We start from the raw sequence: 23031 nt of genomic DNA, 5'->3' as shown, positions 1-23031 counted from the left end.
AATCCTGCGTACAATTTCCTTTTCTACCAATCCTAGCGCGGCTTCTAATTAATCATCCAATCAATTCAGGCTCACGCTTGTGATCTGACCAATGCCAGTGCGGCCTTTTGTGACGTCAGTATAACTCCTCCCTACTGACCCCTCCTTTACAAAGCTGCGACGGTCACCCGCCCGCTATATCAATCAATCTCAGCGCAGCTCCCTGTGATGTCAGTACAACTCCGGCGACTGACCCTCCCTTCACAAGGTAATATGAAAACATACTTTCCCATTAAATTCTTAATTAATAACAACATAAAAACATTCACTATTCTGCCTGCTCCACTAAACAAAGGATAGCTTTCAATTTATTCCGGAGACTCAGAATTGCTCGTCTATGCCTCTGCAAGTAAAAACCTTTGTTTACCCTTCATTCAAGCTCGGAAGAACCTGCTACTCCTTCAGTGTTACCCTTACTAGGAAATATAAGACCAAAGTTTCACCAGCGAACTCTCTGCTATCATTCACACTGAACTTTTATACAACATAGTCCCTAATTTAACACTGCCAGCCCTGCATATCCCAACAGACGAGTAACCTCACTGCCGAATGGCTTCTATCACCTCCCGCTATTCATTCCCCAGGAATTTGGGACAACATAAAACAAGACACTAACTCTTTTTTGTTAAACAAAAACCAATAACCCCTTCCTCGTGGGGCTAATTCCCCCGCGGTGCGGGGGGAGGGGGGCCACGTGCGGTGCCGCGGTGCTTGTGACGAGCTCAGCTCGTCACGCTGCACAGTGGAGCTGTGCTTAAGACGAGCTGAGCTCGTCACAACTCCGCCCACTTAATGGAACGCCCAGCACAGCAGGGGAATTATCCCCGCGTGGGCATTCCACGGCTGTTATGACGAGCTCAGCTCGTCATGAGCACAGCTCCACTGTGCCTCATGACGAACTGAGCTCATCATGAGCACCGAAGGTGTTAATCAATAATCAATACTCATCACCAAACTAGTCAATAATAACCATAGCTCTGCTACCAGAAAACTGATCCAGCGGCGTACCAACAACAGATACTCTACTTCCATATACTCACCTGGGCCCATCAAACACACTCGTATCAAACAGTAAACTGCTGGAGTCAAAGTTTAGGTGTTTTCACAAGTGTTCAGGATTAGTTTAAACCACCTTTACTAACCTTTCACAGATCAAAAAGTTATTTCCGCTGGTCAATGGACCATTAGTTGAAGTAATTGATGGTGATAACAACACAAATCTAACTTACCTAAACTTTAATTTATACGAAATAACCACAGACTCCTTTAAGATTTTTAAAGCTTTATCTACATTTTTTAGTATGTGAGCAACTTCCAAAATACAGCTCAGACACCATCACTCATTGGGAGAGAAAAATCCAATCTATTAATCATCAATCTCAAACTTAGGACTCATGCAATGACTTATGCACCAAAAGGGAGAAGACAGAGAGAAAAAATCATCCACAAATACACGAAATTATATTTACCAAAAAGGTTGTGATGACTAACACCCTGGCCAAAGGGCAGATAAGGGTCCCCTAAGACAGATCAGGTGACAAAGACTTCATGACAGGATCCAGGACAGGATAGTTGACCTCTCCAATACCGACGACTGCGCCGCACCCCTCACTGACACTCTCTTCCTCCTCAAGATTCTTCCACAAATCTTCTTCTAACCCCAATTAAATTAGGATAGGAATTCTGTATTCAGCTTCTTCTTCAGCATCTCATAGCATATCTCTCAGCATCAGCACCACCCGCTACCCCGACAGCATCGCCCCTCTGCAGCATTTAGCAAATCTTCATCTGACGAACTCAAATTATCTCAATTATACCTTTCCGTTCTTCATGTACCACCCACTAAAGTTGCATTATCGTAAAACTACAAAATTTAATTGGTGAGACAAGGAGGAATGATTATCACACCATGCTTAAATGTCACCTTTTTCAGTTAGCCCATTGTTTATAAATCTATCCCCTTAATGTTTATTCATAAAACTTTATTCTAACCCGCATTCACATTACATTTGCAACATTTATAATAACTTCCACATATTCTTTCATTCCAGTGAACTCTTCACCGCTTAGTTCCCAGTCCAGGGCACTCTGCGGCATTGATTTGTATTCAAGTTGTAGTCATTGGCTTATATTCAAGTTATAGTCATCCTTCCGGTTCACTCTCTATCGGCATGTGCAGATAAACGATTCAATTTCATGGCTCTGTTTTCCCCTGTCATACTCGAGACGCCCAATTGTGCACTAACAATAAAGTCAGAAAGTCAGATGTTACTTCAAGAATATATGGTTTCACTGTATACCACCCATCTATACCCTATTTCCCTTCATTTATTAATACTTTCCCTGCATTAGCATTAGTAAAATAACGCGTATTCTATTTAGCTAAGCAGGTGCCATGCACGTGAGCCTTTAAGTTTCCATTTTAGTGCCTTCTGCTCATGCGTGAGAATTTCCCACCAAGCATTAAGCCGTCATATTGCGTAGATGCAGCTGATACATGCGCAGTAAAGGTTTCCCCATTAGAAGCCATTTTAGTCCCTAGCCCGTGCTATTAACATCAGCAGACACATAGGCAAGCTTCACTAACCCGCGTTTTGGTGTGATGCGTATTAGTTTCGCAAAAAACACAATTAATAAGGTGTTAATAGGTCAAAGGAGCGGATTGCGTCCGAGCAAGTCTCTTTTCTACGATTCCTTGCTCCATCACTGCCACTTTATTGCTGTTTGTAGTGTTGCACAAATACTTACATATTGCCTCCAGGTTAATCCTGACTGCACTGGGCCAAACTACCAGAGGGCTGAGCATAGGTTTATTTGGGGTTTGTTTGTAACTTCACCATGACAAGAATTGTGGTTGCTGCTTCAAAAGGGTTTTACCCTTCCCCCTCAACCATTAACCTAATTTGTTACAATGACTCAGTCACAAAACAGCTACAACTCAGCTTTGTAAGCCTCATTAAAATGCGGGACATCAGAAGTGTGAACATTCCTAAAGCAAACAAGTACAGTGCTGGCAGCACTAAATAAGTATATCACTGTGACCTGAAAAAAACTCAAACCTACGGTAGGGATGATGTGTGCAGCTGCCAAGTGGGCTCTGCCAAAAGTAACACCTTAGGTCAGTGTTTTGTAGGCACAACACTACGCAAGCTCTCACTTTTGTAATCTCAGAAACAAGACTATGAGTCCCAGAACACAAAGTAATGTTGGCTATAACCTGAGGATTCAGTAAACATGACACACATGACCATGGACCAATTTTTAGCATTGTACATTCGCTCATAGCAGACTCTCATCCTTGAAATGTGATAACTAAGCTTCAACGCCAAACATAGAGCCTGATTTAGAACCTGGCGGGGCGGAATAATTAGTCACAAAAGTGATGGATATCCGGTCCGCTGTATTTTGATCCCATTAGATCCTATGGAGATTGTAATACAGTGGACAGAATATTTGCCATGTTCAAGGCCAGACAGGGAATCAAAACCGGCCCTGGTATACTGCTTGCCCCCCCCCCAGGGGTTCAAAACCGGCTCCCATCCTGGTGGCTCACTAGAGAAACGCCTAGTTCCTTCTATGGCCAGTCCAGCCCTGGCCATGTTTGTGATGGAGTATCCCATCTGCCGAAATCTAAATAAGGCTCATAGTACTTCCCAAAGTAACATCTGAGCAGTTAGATTTTCATTTTGAAAGTTCTTCGATGGTCGGGAGCAGTGAGGCTAAGTCTACTTAAATGGCAATTTGGTTCAGCATTTTTAGTGCAGGTAAAGTTTTATCAATAAAACAGTGTCAGGAAAGGCAAGCATTTGAAAAGCCATTAGGTCGGGCTATTTCATAAGTAAGCATTCTTCTTCTATGATTAATGAGTTTCTGTGAGTGGCTTTGTAGTTTTTGGGAATGTGAGAATGAGGAAATGGTTAGATGACTGACCGGGTAAGTGGGCAGATAAATTAGTAAGAGCTGTAATGCATGGGCGGATGGGATAATGTTTAAATGAGTGTTATGGAAGGATGGATGTCTGAATTGGTGAGAGCATGGCTGCTTACATGAGGTACGAATCAATGGCTTCACGCAGAGCAATTCTTGAGGAATTAAATAAGGAACAGAACCAGAGCTGACTTCACCAGACTCACCCACACAGACAGTAAACCGAAAGCAGACAATGGTGCACAAACCTTTTGACACTGAAAGACAAAGAACTGTAACTTTTCCCTCATTCGGGTGCCACAGGCTTATCATGGTTGCGAGCAGATACCAGTCACTATCAAGTGCCATTTCAGGGTCATGGAATTAAATTAGGGGATCAGGGAAAGTTTTAAAAAAAAATCTAAACAGTTTTCACCTCTGTATACTAAAGCTCATACCATTAAGGCAGCTGGCTAGGGACTCTCTGAATCGAGCCTTACTATTTCTTCATAGCAGCCGAGTCACCACAGCAGCTTCTAAAAACCACACCTCTCACTGCATCCCATTTCCACCAACTCCTCGTTTTTTTTTCTTAAGGGTGACTCAAATTATCCACTTATGCAGTTAAACACACAGGTAAAGCACAGAGCGGTATAGAGGGTTTGAATAAACACTGGGGCTTGGGAGAAGTAAGTACCTTTCACAGTAAGATACAGAAATATGCATCGAAATCTGGCCAGAGCTAAGCTGTGCATCTTTATAATGGCTGGTAGATTGTTTAATCCTAAAATGCACCCTGTTCAATAAAGCACATTCTGGGATCAAGGAAATGGAAGGGGGCGTTTAGCAAACATTACTAAGTGAGTGAGTAGTATAAGTTAGTGAGGGATGGAGTGAATGAGTGCCATGAGCAAGTGGTTTTGTGAGTGACTAAGCACAGTGACTGAGTAGTATGAGATTGTGTGTACAAGTGATCTTGTCGGGGAGTAGTATGGGTTATCAAGAGGGAGTAGTTGAGTGAACTTTTGGTTGAGTGTGTGGTGACAGTGAATAGGCTTGTGCGTGAGTGGGTTCTGTCAGTGAGTGAGCTTCTTAGTGACTAAATGGTGCGTGTTAGGGAGGGAGGCAGTACTATTAGTGAGTAAGCTTCTGTGCAAGTAAGTACTGTCAGCAATCGAGCTCTTGAGTGAGTGACTACTGACAGCAAGTGTGAGCATAGGGGTCGGTAAGCTCTGTCAGTGGTTGAACCTGTGATGGAGTGGGATGAGTTGGCCAGGGAGTGAGCTATGTGAGCCTCCACATTTAAAAACCTTGCTACCATTCAATGGCTGCTCTCCTCTGCCACACATGAATAGCAGTACAAATCAGAACAGTAAGTTGTTCCCCAAGCAGACAACAAAACAGATAGATAGATAGATAGATAGATAGATAGATAGATAGATAGATAGATAGATAGATAGATAGATAGATAGATAGATAGATAGATAGATAGATAGATAGATAGATAGATAGATAGATAGATAGATAGATAGATAGATAGATAGATAGATAGATAGATAGATAGATAGATAGGTAGGTAGGTAGGTAGGTAGGTAGGTAGGTAGGTAGGTAGGTAGGTAGGTCCGTCCTACCCAAAGCAAGATGGGTGTAGAGAGAAAGAGAGAGATTAAAAGATAGGCGCATATAGATGGGCAATTTTCATAGGAACTGATATGCTTCATTGCATCCCCATGCTTCAGTGCCTGTCAGGTGCCTGTCTTGCTCTTGGTGACTGTGCCCCTCAAACCCCATACCTTCTACTCTCCCCTCTAACCTGTCAAGATTAAACACCAAGCTGCCAGGCAGGCACCACTTTCTAAATAGAAATTGGTGTATATGGCCTGATAAGGAACATGTAACTAGTGCAGGTCAGATTGGCGTAACTGCCACGTTTCTCAGGTCAGTCTGTGACTAGTTAGCCCAATCCCAGTTTTTCCTCAGAATTCAGGGACTTGTAGTCCTGGTTTTACACTGGGTCAAATAAGACTAAGAGTCCCAAAAGTCTAGGAAAAGGCGCGGACTGGCCTAACTAATCGCACATGGTCATGGGAAAAATGAAAGCTATGTGCGTGGCCCCTCACAAATACATCTCTAGACCTTATTCAGACAGGAGACTCACGATTTCTGAAACCGAAAATTTCCTAAAATTGCCTCTGTGTCAATTGAAGTCAATAGGAGAAAAACAATTTCCAGATTATGTTTTTAAAATGTCCCACTTTCCTTTTCTAAAATGTTACCATGTCTGCTCACCTCTTTGGGCCCTGTTGCTACTGCACCAGCGACAGCATTGAAATGCATGTCCATGCCAAGTCTCACTTTGCTTAACAGAGCACTTACTCTCACATTATATTTCGGGCAGTCCTTGAATTCTGCCAACACCTTCATGAACAGACTGCTTTTTAGCAACTTGTGCCTCTCTAAACTCTCGAACCCATTCCTATTCCCAGGCTCTCCAATTAATGCTCGCCTTCACTAAAGAAACCAGGGCAGGAAGTGCGGCTTGGCTGTAATCAAGATGGCCGCTGCTGTGTGAAGTTTCTCCCACCACTATCCCTCTCTCTCTGTTGCAGGGCGGCATCGGTGGTCTTGCTGCAAGGGGGCCCAACATAATCCACTCCCAACGCAAAGATGGCCAGATCCAGCACTACTTACAATGATTTTGTGGCCTTTTAGTGTTACCCTGTAGACTTTCTACATTTCATTCTGAGACATCTCTGGTTCCCCTTTTCTCTCTCAATTAAGCTTGAAGATTTTGAAATGTGTGAGCAAAAGCCAAGGTGTGACTCTTTGGTGCTTTACGGACTAATATCCTGCATTCCGAAGTCCTGTTTCCAGTGAACGACGAACACAATCCAGGAATCCGGCCGTACATGAACCAGAAGTGTCAATGGCAGATCAATGAACTCATGAGGGATCTGTCCGTCTTCGTGGGAGGGTTAATCATTCGTCACTGAACAAACAGTGGAGATAGATGAACTGGACAATGGCACAAGCTGCAGTATAAAGGGTGACCGCACTTCCTGGAGGTCATTGGTGATCTCGTCACTGCCATGAAGCTCCTGTCTGTGACTGCGCTGCTGATCCTGGCAGGTAAATCCGTGGCAATTACGCCTCTTTCCAGCTTCTAGGGTGAAAGGAGGGGGGAAGCTCTGGGGTAAAATTCTGCATGGGCGCCTCTGGGTCTGCCGCACCCCAGAGTGTGATAAGGTACCGCCAGGTGGGCTTTTAGAGAAGCTACATTCTCTCTAGTCGTCCAGTACCAAGCTCGACAAAGCACTTGATGCCCATCCTTCGTATGAAACAGAAGTCACCCCTGCTTCTTGGAAAGTGCATTCCTTTGACAAACACCATTCCCCAAACTCCCATAATCGGTATTTCACCAATTTCCTCAATAAACCCTTCAGAATCACCCTCCTTTTCCCGAAATACCAGTCTCCTCACTCACATGAGACTCTCGACACCCCCACCTCCCATCATGATATTTCCCTGAACCCCTCTAAAGAACACCTTCCTCTATGAACCCCCAGAAACATCATCCTCCCCATCTCTTCCTGAAATGCTACCCCCAACTCCTGGAGGCTCCAGAGCCGCCACACTCCTGTTGCCAGTTAGTCTATTCTCCCCATATCTCAGAAGATCTCCATTTGCCAGAGCTAGACTGAACGTTCCAAGCCATCCCTGCCTCTTGGATACTGCAGGCCTGAACATGAACATCCCATGCCATCCCTGCCTCTTGGATACTGCAGGCCTGAACATGAACATTCCATGCCATCCCTGCCTCTTGGATACTGCAGGCCTGAACACGAACATTCCATGCCATCCCTGCCTCTTGGATACTGCAGGCCTGAACATGAACATTCCAAGCCATCCCTGCCTCTTGGATACTGCAGTATCAATATGAGCATTCCTTGCCCTTTCTGCCTTTTGTATACTGCACGCCTGGACCAATCATGTGCTGGCCCCTCCTTAAACATGGATATCCATATTCTTTGTTCAGGGGACCTCTATTTATTGAGATAACAACTAAATCTATTGGTCTTGACCTGGACTCTAGTCCTCCTGGTCCCATGTTGTGCCCACAATGTGACCTTAGACAATCTCTTGATACTTCACATTTCTATGCAGTTCATGAGCAGTGCCTAGAAGCAGTGTTTGCGTGTATGCCATGCAGTATCTTTAAATGTAATTCATGTGTTTGTATATATGGTGTCATGACTTGCAAAATGTTTCGTGGCGTTAATGGATAATGGTGAATAATCCAGAATGTGCCACCAAGACTAACTGATACAGGGTGGAGGGTTGTTATGTTAAATGTGGCCGATCAAGGCTTTATTTGTCTGCCAGAGCTTATGTAATAAACAACAAAGATGCCTGCAGTGTACTCAAAGAAGGGCTTTAATTCAGCCCCTCTTCGGCTACTAATTTATTTAAGCAAAGCACCTTTGGCCAATGCTTGAAGAAAGTGCTGTTCACAATTTTTTTCAAGCAAGAGAAATATTTAATTCACATGGTTAGCTCTTGGTTATTAGGTGTGTTGGTCTGCCTGCAGTAAGGAGTGCTTCTAACTACAGTACATGGTGGCTGAAATGAACTATCCATGCGCCACAAAGGAGACATATTTGCACTCCTGAACGTGTTACTGCACTCTTGTTGATTCTGCACCAACACTAAATGTGGTTTTGCTCCTAAAAAGTGATTTGTTTTTCCACAAGTCTTTCCAGATTCCTGTTATTATTGCACCAAGGGGGATGCTGCACGTTAATGTGACATTCCACTAAATGTGATTTTGTGCCTTAATGTGATCCTACATTGCTGCTTACTGTGCATTAAGGGTGATTTTGCACCTGAGGGCATAGCTTATGCAAGTTATTCCAGATATTTTGTGATGATTCTCTCCAGTGGAAGCCTGTGATTTTATTAACGTGTCTTTCCTATAAAAACACATTGTATGGCCCTCAGATTTATAGTATCTTTATTGGCTGTTTTTCATTGTTGGGTGATGTTATTTTCCTTCCACTGGAAGACATGTCTTTTAGGCAACAATCAACACAAAGAACCTTGAAGCATCTCCAGCAAGGCACTTGGGGGTCGACTATGATGGCGGGCGATCCACCCGCCAAAATACACCACCCGCCTCCCATCCGCCCCCGCTACATTACGATGGCGGGGGGGACCCCGGCGTATGGAAAGACTGTCATAACATAACATGGTGGCGGTGTCAGCAAGACACCACCGTCCATCGCCTTTCCGTGGCGGCATTGCTGCCATGGAAAGGCGAGGGGTCTTTGCTGTTGGGGGCCTGTAGCGGGACCCCAGGTGTTGGGGGGTGGGGTGTACATGGGGGGTACCTATGGTACCCCCTTGCATTTGCATGCACAAGGTGGCAGGAACCGCGCACCACCTATGCCCCTCTGGTGGCTGGCACCAGAAAGTTTCTCCTGCTTATGAATACCCCTTCCCCTCTCTACACACTCACCGCTCTCTTTTAATGTAAAACTTTCATCCATGGGTGGTGATTCACCAAAATGGCAGTGCAGCGGAAGTGACATTGCATACCCTTTGGCCTTAAAGCCATCACAGGAAGTGACATCACATGACTCTTGACTCTGTTTTCTTTCCAAAAAGGCATGTCATGTGATCCTAACATCACAACACATGCCATCACTGAAGTACCACAATAAATGCATGATCAGTATAACAGAATAAAACCAAGAAATGCTCTAGGCCATAATACTGGCCCTAAATTATAGAGATCTCTTCTCAGGGTTTCTCCCCCTAAGATTTTTTTTCAAATAATGGTTGAAATTGTGCATTTTAAAACACAATTTTCACATAAATTTGCTGAAATGCCGTAGTTGATGAAAGGGTCCTCATTAAATATTCAAACCCTTTCATGGTGTGCCAAGCCAATTAAATTGACCCAATTATTTTCAAGATGTGGCATGAGTGTCCTCATATCTGAACAATTACCTTTATTGTGCCTGAGCCAGCCTTGTGTCATAGCCGCCCCTATATTCCATTGGTACCCCCTTATATAAAAATTGACCTAAAACACACCAGTGCTAGACTTTTTCAATGTATGCCATCCGTGACCCTCATGTAAAAAATTACCTCAGTATGTCAAGGCCAGCATTGTGTCATGGTTGCCATTCTCCATATGCCAGGTTGCCCACCTGTATGCCAAAAATTGCCTCCATTGTGCTAGTACCAGTTTTCTGCTACTGATGTCCATATGCCAAGAATTGCCTTAAGTAAGCCACTATTTTTCAACAGGTGCCCTATTCTGCATGAATTTTCTCTAGTATTCCAGTACCACTAATTTAACATTGGTGCCCTTTATGGTGGGAATTACCTCCAGTGTGCCTGTGACATTAATTTTGTCCCAGGTTTTTGCCATGCTAAGAATTGCTGCAAGTATGCCGGGACCATTATTTTGCCCGGGGTTTCTCTGTAAGACCACGATAACCTTCAGCATGCCTGGGCCAAAAACAAACCACTAAGCATCACATAGCTTTGTAGCTCACACACATATTCACTCACGCTCATTCTCTGAAACTGACTTATTCGTTCTCACTTACACTCTCTTGCATCCCCTTACACTCATTCTTATTTATTCTCACTCACTTGCATTTACTCTTACTCTCACTCATGCTCACTCATTCATACTTTCTGACACTCAGGCCCCGGTTGACTAAAGCTTTGCATCGGATTGTATCACTTTCTAAGACAAAGTGTTGGAGTTTTTTAACTATTCAACTCAAATCACGATTTGCGTTTGGTAGTATCTCAAATTAATGCATAATAGTGCTTCGCATTATTTTGCATCAAATGGGTCTTCCATGGGCTTTGACACAAATCCCTATCTTCAAACTTTGGTAGATAAGAATTTGCACTAAAATCTTACGTCTCCTTGAGGTAGATGTAAAGAGGAGAAATGTTTTCTTTACTCCTCATTTTTCCAACTTTGCAAGTGTACAGCATGCATACAAACTGGGGAAAGAATTGAAGTGTAATTTTTGTACTGGAACGGGCACCTTCCAGCATAAAACCTATGTTTCAGAGCACACATAAACTCTTGTAGTATGGCACATAGGTGTGTGCGCTGCCGCATGGCTGCCAAAAATATGCCAGTACATGTAGAGAGAAAAAATTAACATTTGTTTCACTCTCCTTTTGACGCAAGGCCATACAGCAACTTTGGTGTAGAGTTACTTCACATCACAGAATAGTAAATCGGGGCCTTAATCTCACAAAATCTCACTCTACTAACCGTCACTGACTCTTGCACATTTTCACTCAAGCAAACACATGACAGGTGCACTTACACATACACATCCTCTCTCACATAAACATACTCTCACTCATAAACCGCACATGCCTTACACTTTAAGAGGAAGGTCATATTTCGACGCCAGAAGATTTAATAGAAAATCCACAAGGAGGTCTTGCTCCTTCCATAAGAGGCATACTCCATCCAGGACAACCACTTCTCATTCATCTGTCAGAGAATTCTTCTCCAACTCTGACAGATACCCCTTTTGCCAGAGTCTCACCATTTGAGGACCTTTCTACCTTCAATAAAGTGCTAGTAAGGGGTCCTGCAAAGTTGAATATTACAATGCTCACAACCTCAAAATCTGTCATATTTGGGACTTTACACCATAAAACCTATTCAAGGCCCATGCTTCCATGAGTACCAGGTCATCTGGAATCTTCTATGCAGTTGTTCTTTACATCGATCATGGTCTCCTGATCGACCATGTCAGCAACGCCGGGATCCAGGGCCCGGCACTGAAGTGGGTCTCTTCCTACCTCAGTGACTGATTCCAAGCAGTTCGCCTCGCTAGCTTCTCTTCTCACAAGAGCAAAATTAACTTCTGGGGTTCCCCATGGGTCTTCCCTTTCGCCTCTTTTGTTTAACTTGCATATCTTACCTTTCAACTATGCTGAACACTTAGAGTTAGTGTTTGACATCAATTCCTCCACTTCCTCAGTGTTCAATTTTCAATCTACCATGAGTTTTATAAGTGATTGGGTGAATGATAATCACTTGAAATTAAATCCTGATAAAACTGAGCTTATTCTTAAAGGTGGAATTGCAAATCCGTGGAATTCTAACTTTTGGCCTTCTATGCTGGGCAGCCCTCCACTTTCAGGAAGCTCTGTAAAGAGCTTGGGGGTCCTGATTAGTAGTGACTTATCCATGAAGACCCAGATCAGCTCAGGGGTCTCCGCTTGTTTTTACCATCTACGAAGAATCGGAAAGATCAGCTGATTCTTGGCCACCGAGGCCTTGACTTTGGCCATTTTAACATTGGTAATTTCACGCATTGACTATGAAAACTCATTATATGCTGGTATTCTGGTATACCAACTGCATCGTTTACTGTTGGTGCAAAATCATTCGGCAAGGCTGTTTGCCCGCCTGCCTATACGACATAATGTTAAGCCTCTTATGAAAAGTCTAAACTGGCTTCCGGTGGCCAAATGCTGTGCCTTCAAGCTGGGATGCACCATTTCTAAAGCCTTAGCTGGTAATGGCCCAAATTGTATTTCCTCGAGGATCTAGCACTACATCCCTTCTCAGAATCATATACCTCCAACTTAAATCTGTTGATTACCACCTCATTTAAACACAAACAAAAAACATGGGGGGCTCAGATTTGCCATCTTGGCTCCGCAATTTTGGAACCGGCTTCCTGTGAAAGTGAGGTTGGCAAACCCCTATGTGCAGTTCAGGAAATTGCGAAAGACTGTCTTATTTTCTCGGTCATATCAGTAAAGTGAACTGTTGTTAATGTCGCTTTCTCTCTTGTTCTCAGTGCCATGAAACTGGTTGGTGTACGTGCGCTTTATAAGCATTTTTAAAATAACATACTATAACATCTGTGTGAGAGTTTGGGCCCATTTGAACATCTTGATTCAGCCAGATGGTTTTGTAGCTACTTGACCAATTTAGTTACACAATAACTCCTCCACAACTAAGAGCCCCATTAGGATGGCGGGCGGATCGCCCACGCCTGTCCGGCGGGGGCGATCCGCATGCCATTCATACAGCGAAGACCCCCCGCCATATTATGATGGCTGGGGGGTCCGCGGCAGACGGAAAGACTGTCCGCCGCTTTTCCGCCCAGTCCACAAGTCGACCGATTGGAAAAGGGTTCAATATGGTGGGGGTGTCTGTTAGACACCGCCAGCCATATTACAATGGGGGCGGAAACATGCCTTTCCATGGCGGCATTGCCGCCACGGAAAGGCATACGGACTTTACTTGCGGGGGCCCGTTGTGTGCCACAAGGGACTCTCGGGGGGGTGGGGGGTGCACATTTCAATGTACAACATGGCAGGCACCGCACGGTTCCTGTCAGGTTGTGCTTTGAAAGGCACAACTTGCCATTGTGGCAATGCGGCGTGCGATGCTTTCAGCACCACCCACCGCAATGTTACAAACGTGCGATGCCCCCACCAGTGTGGCGGGCGCATTCTAATTGTTGGTGCGGAACTGCCGCAAGCATTGCGGGTGGTCCCGATTCCCGGGGGTATGGTGGGCAGACAAAGTCCGCCTGTCATACTAATAACCCCCTAAATGTTTGAGTTTAGTAAGCTTTAATTTAATATCAGAAAGAGGCTGAAATGGATTAGTCTCAGCATCATAGTATAGAAATACAGGAGCAACAAAATGAGTCCAAAACTCCTAAAAATAACTCTTTTTGTTAAATGGTGTAAATCCGTTTAGTAGTTTTTAAAATATTAATGTAAAAAGAAATATATATATATATCTGGGTGGAGCCTAACCACACATCTCATCATGAGATCTAATCGACTGTCAGCACTTCATCCAAGAAGTGTTGGCAGCCATCTTGGGACCAATATACATGATAGCACCTCATTAAAAAGCATTGCAGTTAATAGAAGGTTTTAAGACTTTAGTTATATTATAAATCATTTGTTGATGGTACCATACTCATTTTAGGAATTGTGGTGTGTTCTAAGGTGATTTTACCATGTGAAAAAGCCTTCTGCTGGGATATCATGAATTATGTTTGAGAGAAAACTATTTTCTCATGCTTTTCCCACAGAGGTTTGGAAGGTGATCTATAAGCTAAACTGAGAGCATATTTTCTGTAAATTCATATTATCTTTCTCAGTCATGTGAGAATGAAGTCTGACATTTTCAGTAAAACATATACATCCTACAAGGGCAGATACTGTCAGTTGAATCATTTGTGTTCTACTGCAGCTCCCCAGAGTGTTCTAAAGAACAACTAGAGCGCTAACAGTCCTACTTATGAAAAACGTATTGCACACCTGAAGCCATCTTGATTGGAATAAAGTGGTAACTCTTAAAATGTTTAATTTAAAATAGAACACAATGAGGGGGTTCATTTTGCCATAGAAAGTATGATTAGTGCTGCAGAAAGAAAAATGAGGGCACATTTTGAGTGACATCTCAAATCTTCTTCTATTTCATTAAAACATTCTGACATGCAGACTGAAAGCATTTCCTACTGAGGAGACTGCAGTAAATGAGGAAATTAGGAAACTTCATAACAAATACATCTCCCAAGATGGCCACCAGAGACAAAAGAGCCCAAATGTAGCACAGATGGTAATTCACGTTTAGAACGAATATTTTCCCCGCAGACTTTGACCCCGCATACCATTACTCCGTGAGATCTTTGACCCCGCATATCATCGCTTCGCATTTTTTCACAACGCGTGTGCATTTACCACGCATGCCTTTACAATGAATTACGTTGTAAAGGCATGTGTGGAAAATGCCCACGCGTTGTGAAAAAAACAGACTTCATGAAGATGGAACCAGGAGGAGAGTGGAACCACGACTAGAGAGAGATAAGGGGGTTTGGGTTAATGTTTTAAGGGTGGGGGGTCATGCTGGGGTAGTGATTGTGTTGTGTAGTGTAGTGTTTGTGTAGTGTAGTGTTGTGGTGGTTGTGTAGTGTAGGGTCGTGCTGGGGGTAGTGTTATAGGGTTTAGGGTAGTGTTGTGGTGATTGTGTAGTGTGGGGTGTAGGGTAGTGTAGGGTGGTGTAGGGTAGTGTTTTAGGGTTTAAGGTAGTGTCGGGGGGCTCTCACAGAGTAGTGTTTTAGGGTTAAGGATATTGTTGTAGTGATTGTGAAGTGTAGGGTTGTGTTGAGGGTAGTGTGTTAGGGTTTTGGGTAGTGTTGTAGTGTTTGTGTAGGGTAGTGTTTTAGTGTTTATGGTAGTGTTGTGGTGTTTGTGTAGTGTAGGGTCATGCTAGGGGTAGTGTTTTAGGGTTTATGGTAGTGTTGTAGTGTTTGTGCAGTGTAGGGTAGTGTTTTAGGGTTTAGGGTAGTTGTGGTGTTTGTGTAGTGTAGGGTCATGCTGGGGTAGTGTTTTAAAGTTTAGGGTAGTGTTGTTGTGTTTGTGTAGTGTAGGGGCATGCTGGGGGTAGTGTTTTAGGGTTTAGGGTAGTGTTGTGGTGTTTGTGTAGTGTAGGATCATGCTGGGGGTAGTGTTAGGGTTTCGGGTAGTGTTGTATTGTTTGTGTAATGTAGGGTAGTGTTTTAGCATTTAGGGTAGTGTTTGTATAGTGTAGGGTAGTGATGTGGGGTTTGTGTAGTGTAGGGTCGTGCAGGGGTAGTGTATTAAGGTAGTGTTGAAGTGTTTGTGTAGGGAAGAAAAGTGGTTTATGGTAGTGTTGGGGGTTCGTGCTGGGTAGTGTTAATGTAGGAAAAGGACTGTGTGTCAAGTGTGGGTTGTGCAGGGGTACTACATTAGGGTGTAAGGTAGGGTAGGGTACTCTCACTTACCTTTAAAACTTTTACAATGAGTATACCTTTAACATGCATGCCTTTGCGTTGTAATGGCATGCGTGGTAAAGACATAGTCATTGCAAAAGTTTGCGTTGTGATTGTAATTGCGGCATAATAATTGCTGAGTGATGGTATGCGGGGTAATTGTTTGCGGGAAAACGTCACATATTCAGCACAAATATCACCCAGATGTAGCCCACATTTTTGCAGTTTTTTATAGTGCAGACTTGTCAGGTATTGGAGTGCTTGCCAGGAGTATTGGTTACATCACACAAGAACAAATTCATTTTGGTTGTAGACATGCGGAGATTAAGTGATTTGACCAGAATCACAGAATGTCGAGCTGAAGCAGAAGCTCCAATCTGGTTCCCCAGTTGCATAGTCTGCAGCTCAGGAAGTAACACCACATCCTCTCACCTAAGTGCAACATTTAATCAAGTGGTCAACTGGATAAAAAATCATAAAGATAACAAATAATTTAAAAGTTCTTTGTCGCTATTTGAAAAGTCCGAAAATATGTCCTCATTTTAGCTTTTTGGAGCACTAACCATGATTTTGATGCAAATAAGACCCTCTGATATATGTAATTTCTAAAGGAAATGCTCTAGGTATTACAGTTTTGATTACATCAAGATGACGTCAGGCATTCCACTCTTTTGTAATAAATATATAATGTTAGCAATCTAGTTGTTCATTAGGATACTGTTGAGAGACAGATGCCAAGCGCACGGACTCTGAAAATTGAAGGCAGGTAGGAGGGTGCAGAGGCAACAATTTGACCACACTGGGTAGGCAGGAAGGGCAGTGGCAGCACAACAGACTATGGAGGGCAGTGGAAAGGGGGCAGGAGCAACAAACCAACAATACAGGACTGGCAAGAGAGGCCTGTAGACCATTGTGGGCAGAAGGAAGAGGCAGTGGTAGTAAAATCAAACATGCCAACAGACCCGATTCAGCCAGGAAACGTACAATGTTTATTTGATCTGTCTCCTGTCTACAATCTCCTCTTTTTCAATGTGAGTCAAGGAGGAAAATCAATACCCCAGTTTATTTTTTTCAAAATCTCCCTCCTACCAAGTTTAAAATGTTAGCAAGTATGGTACATTGGATCATTGAAGGAAGGAGGAATTGGGGTAGGGACATGAACTTGGAAAACAGAGGACAGGAGGGACATGGAGAGGTGCACCAAACTGACACTACAGGGCAGGCATCAGGGTTTGCAGCAGCACAATATACCACACAGGGCATGCAGGATAGGAGTGCAGCACAACACTCCATAGAAAGCAATAGGGAGAGGACAGGGCCATGCACATGGACAACAGAGAACAGAGGGGAAAAAGGCAATGGTAGCTAGCTGACGATAATGGACAGACAGGAGAGAAAGCTGCAGCATAACGGACCATAAAGGGCAGGAGGGACAGAGCAGGGGCATTACAATGGAACAGACATGCCATTAGGGAGGGAATAGAGGTCTGCACATGAAAACAGAGGGTTGGGGGCAAGGGGGCAGGGCAGGAGCAGCAAGATGACCATGGAGGTCAGGCAGGATGGGCACTAGAAGCAAGACACACCATGGAGAGCAACAGTGAGACTATAATGGCATACACCCAGACCATGGAGGGAAGGTGAGAGGGGGTCAGGACAGCTAGCTGACCACACAGGGAAGGTGGGAGGGGCCGTGTCAGCAAGGAAGACCATGCATGGCAAGCAGGAGGGTTTGTGGCAGCACACTGGCTATGATGGGCAAGAAGAAGGGTGCAGGGGCATGCACAAATGACCATGGAGGATAGATGGGAGGGTAAGGACCTGGGCACATTCAAGAGAGTTCGGGGAAGGGGCCTCACAACAGACCGCATGGGGCAGGCAGGAGAAGCAGTTGCAGCACAACAGACCAGGGTGGGCAGAAGGGTGTGGCAGTAAAATGTACCATGGAGGACAGGAGGAAGGGGATAGGGGCCTGGAATCTGGACAGGCAGGGTGGAGGTGGCAGGGACAGGTTATAGTCATCTGACAATGCTAGACAGGTGGGAGGGGAGTGGCAGCTCAACATAACACTCAGAGTAGATAGGAGTGGCAGGTCCATGGAACATGGTGGGCAAAAAGAATGGAGCATAGGCATGCACACAGACATGGTTAGGCAGGGGGAAGGAGAATGGGGGCAGCAAGCTAAGCAGAAGGTCAATGATGGGGCATAGAATTGGGCAATGGAGGGCAGGAGGAGTGGACTGGTACATCATGCTAAATAGAGGGCATGGCAGCACATCACACCATGCATGGCAGGAGGGAGGAGGCTAGTCCATGGATTCAGACAACAGAGGATAGGGAGGAGGTGGATGGGACAGTAAGCTAACTGTTCTGAGAAGGCAGGAAGGCCAGTGGCAGAACAACGGCCACACAGGAGTAATAAGGGAGCAGGGACATGGACTTGGACAATGGATGGCTAGGAGGAGGGAAGGTAGGAGCAGGAAGCTCGGGTGGGGGCAGCACAATATCAGGCCCTGCTTCCAACCCCCCACCATCCATTGTGATATGCATCTTACTTAATGTTAAAAAAAACGAGAGATTTGAAGAAAAAAACAGAGATTACAGGGACGGTATAGTTAGACTCAGATTTCCGTCATATGCAACCAGTGAAATTCAGCAGTTATAGTTACCTGAGCTAACTATAACTTACGCCCCTGCAATGTACTGCTAATGACCTTAGACATTACATCGTTCATGACATAGTCAGTTACATCACTCATGACATCACTCATGACATCTCAAATGAGCTGTGAATAGAATGGAACTGTAATCACTAGGCCTTTATTTATTGATAGTGTGTGTATATTAACACCCCTTTTTTTCTTTTTGTTTTTGTGTAAGAACCATTATAATACGCAATGTCCTCAGATTAATATGGTCGATAGCCTTTCACTTTAAAGTAATGTGTAGTCCATTGTTTATGTTGATGTTTGCAATCCTAAGTATGTTTATTATGAATAAGTCACGTTAACGAACATACAGGTATGGCGGTCACGGGGCAAGTTATGCTGAAATGACATTGTGTGCATATTAACACTTGTTTTCTTTTCTTTATTGTATCAATTCCTGAATTTTCACATCGTGACCAGGCCAATATGGTCACCAGCTTTTTGGGTTAAATTAATATGTAGTCCTTTGTTAATGTTGGCAATGAGGCATTTGTACATTTAAATAAGGAGGCTACAATGATGTCTTGTATCGTTATCAAGGTTCAGATGAGCCGATACGTGTGGATCACATCCTTTACTTACGAACTACAACCTCTGTGCTGATTCCTTCCTTGTAAGAGTGAGAGGAGATTAAATACATCTATATAAAATTCACTGAATAAACCACAAGTTACAGGGACATTATAGTTAGAAATTAGCAATCAAAAAACCTCAGAAATTCACTGAAAAAACCACAAGTTTCATGGACGTAATAGTTAGTTGAACATTTCACTCGTACAAAACAAGAAAAATTCAGCTGTTATAGTTAGTTGTGCTAACTATAAGTCGCGTCCCCACAATGCACTGCTGATGATGTCACATATTTCATCACTCATGACATGGTCGGTGACATCACTGATGACATCTCAAATTACATCACTGATGACATCACCCACGCGATCATCTGATGCACCTTCTCACACCATAAAATACAGACTACCATTCTGGAAACCATAGATACACCAATACTAGTACAGCTACAATATTCTGTGCACTATGCATGCAGACCTCTAATCAGCTATATGGCATTGATACAGTCTTTTAAATACTTAGTTAGTAACTATGCAGTCTAGGAATCCTTCTGTCTGGCCCATGCACTTGTCCATTCACCCATCCAGCACTATGTACGTATCCTATAATTCTGCCAATACCTAAGCACTTATAAATTTAGCATGCACTCTCTTTGCAGCACTGGAATTACTCCAGTTATTAGTCATATACTTAAGGAATGCCGAGCCACTAACCCAAGTACAGGTACAATGTTTTGTACACTATGCATGCAGATCTCTAACAAGCTGCAAACTATTAATACACTCTTCTAAATACCCAGTTAATACCTATGCAGTGTTGGAATCCTTCTGTCTGTGCCATGTATTTCTCTAATCACCCATCCAGCACTATCTACATATCCTATCACTCCGCCAATACCTAAGCACTTATAAATTCAACATCTACTCTCTTTGCAGCACTGAAATTATTCTAGTTACTAGTCATGTACCTAAGGAATGGCTTAGACAGAAAAACTAGTACAGCTACAATATTCTGTGCACTATGCAGTCAGACCTCTAATCAGCTACATAGCATTGATACAGTGTTTTAAATACTCAGTTAGTACCGATACAGTCTAGGAATCCTCCTGTCTGTCCGATGCAGTTCTCCATTCATCCATCCAGCACTATCTACGTGTCCTATCACTTCACCAATACATAAGCACTTATAATTTGAGCTTGCACTCTCTTTGCAGCACTGCAATTACTCCAGTTATTAGTCATATACTTAAAGAATGGCATAGCCACTAATACAAGTGCAGGTACAATATTTTTTACACTGCGCATGCAGACCTCTAGCCAGCTACATACTATTGATATGCTCTTCTAAATATCCAGTTAGTACCTATGCAGTGTAGGAATCCTCCTGTCTGTCCCATGCATTTCTCCAATCACCCATCCAGCACGAGCTACTTATCCTATTACTCCACCAATACCTAAGCACTTATAATAACTGGAAAAAAAATTCAGCTTTTTTTGATATTTACTACTGTCAAGTTTAGATTAAGTAATCCGAACACTATCAATGCACAACTACATTCAGTTATATTCAGTATATATACATTGAATTAAAATATACATTTAAGGAACATATATAATGAACAAATATTTCATAGAGGTCCATCACTTACCTGTGCTGGGGGGAAGAGGGGAGTCCTCTTCCGCTGCCGCCACCGCCAGGAGTCACTTCACTCTTGAGACAGCGCCGCCGCCCCGGGACTGCAACTCCCGCCTGCCTCAGCGGCGGCGCTGCTCTGACACGCACCGCAAGCGCCAGAAGGCGCCTACAAACAGCGCTCTGCTTGGCGGAGCAGGGGGGTCCATCACTTACCTGTGCTGGGGGGACGAGGGGAGTCCACTTCCGCTGCCGCCACCGCCAGGAGTCACTTCACTCTTGAGACAGCGCCGCCGCCCCGGGACTGCAACTCCCGGCTGCCTCAGCGGCGGCGCTGCTTTGACACGCACCGCAAGCGCCAGGAGGCGCCTACAAACAGCGCTCTGCTTGGCGGAGCAGGGGGGTCCATCACTTACCTGTGCTGGGGGGACGAGGGGAGTCCTCTTCCGCTGCCGTCACCGCCAGGAGTCACTTCGCTCTTGAGACAGCGCCGCCGTCCCGGGACTGCAACTCCCGGCTGCCTCAGCGGCGGCGCTGCTTTGACACGCACCGCAAGCGCCAGGAGGCGCCTACAAACAGCGCTCTGCTTGGCGGAGCAGGGGGGTCCATCACTTACCTGTGCTGGGGGGACGAGGGGAGTCCTCTTCCGCTGCCGTCACCGCCAGGAGTCACTTCACTCTTGAGACAGCACCGCCGTCCCGGGACTGCAACTCCCGGCTGCCTCAGCGGCGGCGCTGCTTTGACACGCACCGCAAGCGCCAGGAGGCGCCTACAAACAGCGCTCTGCTTGGCGGAGCAGGGGGGTCCATCACTTACCTGTGCTGGGGGGACGAGGGGAGTCCTCTTCCGCTGCCGCCACCGCCAGGAGTCACTTCACTCTTGAGACAGCGCCGCCGCCCCGGGACTGCAACTCCCGGCTGCCTCAGCGGAGGCGCTGCTTTGACACGCACCGCAAGCACCAGGAGGCGCCTACAAACAGCGCTCTGCTTGGCGGAGCAGGGGGGTCCATCACTTACCTGTGCTGGGGGGACGAGGGGAGTCCTCTTCCGCTGCCGCCACCGCCAGGAGTCACTTCACTCTTGAGACAGCGCCGCCGCCCCGGGACTGCAACTCCCGGCTGCCTCAGCGGCGGCACTGCTTTGACACGCACCGCAAGCGCCAGGAGGCGCCTACAAACAGCGCTCTGCTTCGCTTCGCGGGACGCGAGCGGGACGCCGAGCGAAGCCCGGGCAAAGGGCGGGCCCTCTGTGGCCCTCAGAGGCCAGAAGAGGACGGGCCGGGCTACCCCACTTGGTGTCATCAAAGGAGGAGGTACAGAGACGTTTCATCCTTTTTAATCATTATCTTTTTGAACTGTTTGAACTTGTTTCTTTTGTTTCCGGGGTTCTGCTTCCAAACTAATATGTCCATCTGGGAAGAGCTGAATGCCCTGTGTGGCACAAATTATGTCCCGGATGCACCTACCCCCCCCATAGTGGGCAGAGACACTGATCAGATAATCTGTACGCCCCTGGATGTACCTTCATCCCCCGAAACAATCCTCTCTCAAGTGGATACCGATCAAATGTGCTGTAGCCCTTTTTTATCCCCCCCCAACCCAACCTCACTAGCATCGGATAAGGCTGGGACTCGAACAAATGATTCTGCATCCCCCCTCCAATCGACCCTACTAGCCCAAATCGAGCAATTGCTAAACGCTGCTTTATCACCGCTGGTTGCAAAAATCAATGAGTTGGGGGACAGGTTGATCAGGATAGAAAAAATTGTAACAAGGACCTATCCACCAACTGAAAACACTATTACATCCATATGCCCTACTGTCACTAACATCCATGAAAAGCCGATGAACAATGCTCCCAGGAAAGTTCAAACTTCTGATTCCCCCATTACAACACACATTCCAAGTGGCCGCAATGCTACTTTTAATTCCGGACATGCCCCTCACAGAGTTCCTAGGATTTCTCGAGAAAGAAGGCATCGAATTGATCTACCCCCCGAAGCCGCCCCGTATGTCACCGTTCTCTCTGGGGTCCCTGCACTCAGTTCAGGCAAACGTGAATTACAACAGGACCTGCTGAATAAAGCCATCTTCTGGCTCAAAAACAATAGACCGTTACCACCTGCCCTAGATGGCGGGATCCTGAGCGTCAGGAGGGTGGGGTGGCTAGGTTCGGTGCCCAAGGATATTCCGGGGGACTTGATACTAATTAAATTTAAATACAGGAACATTGCCACTTATTTGCGATCTACCCAGCCCACAGTTGGAGACGGTCCCATCTGTATCTGGGACCTGTATGATTTTTACCCTGGCCCCCAAGCTCCGAATCATAATACCCGGTGAAAAAGGGGACTCT

General features: G+C 45.1%; 1 protein-coding gene across 1 annotated transcript in view; it reads left to right on the top strand.

Moving 5' to 3' along the window:
* The first annotated feature begins 7017 nt into the window (after positions 1-7017).
* LOC144768725 (transmembrane protease serine 9-like) overlaps positions 7018-23031 on the top strand; it is a 1077753-nt gene continuing 1061739 nt past the window's right edge. Inside the window, exon 1 of the mRNA XM_078652600.1 lies at positions 7018-7074. Within this exon, the coding sequence (XP_078508726.1) occupies positions 7035-7074 (40 nt within the window). The 5' untranslated portion in view covers positions 7018-7034. The remainder of the gene's footprint in view (positions 7075-23031) is intronic.

The sequence above is a fragment of the Lissotriton helveticus genome, chromosome 7, assembly GCF_964261635.1.
Source record: "Lissotriton helveticus chromosome 7, aLisHel1.1, whole genome shotgun sequence".
Classification (NCBI taxonomy): Eukaryota; Metazoa; Chordata; class Amphibia; order Caudata; family Salamandridae; genus Lissotriton; species Lissotriton helveticus.
This window is presented reverse-complemented; position numbering and strand designations above follow the sequence as displayed.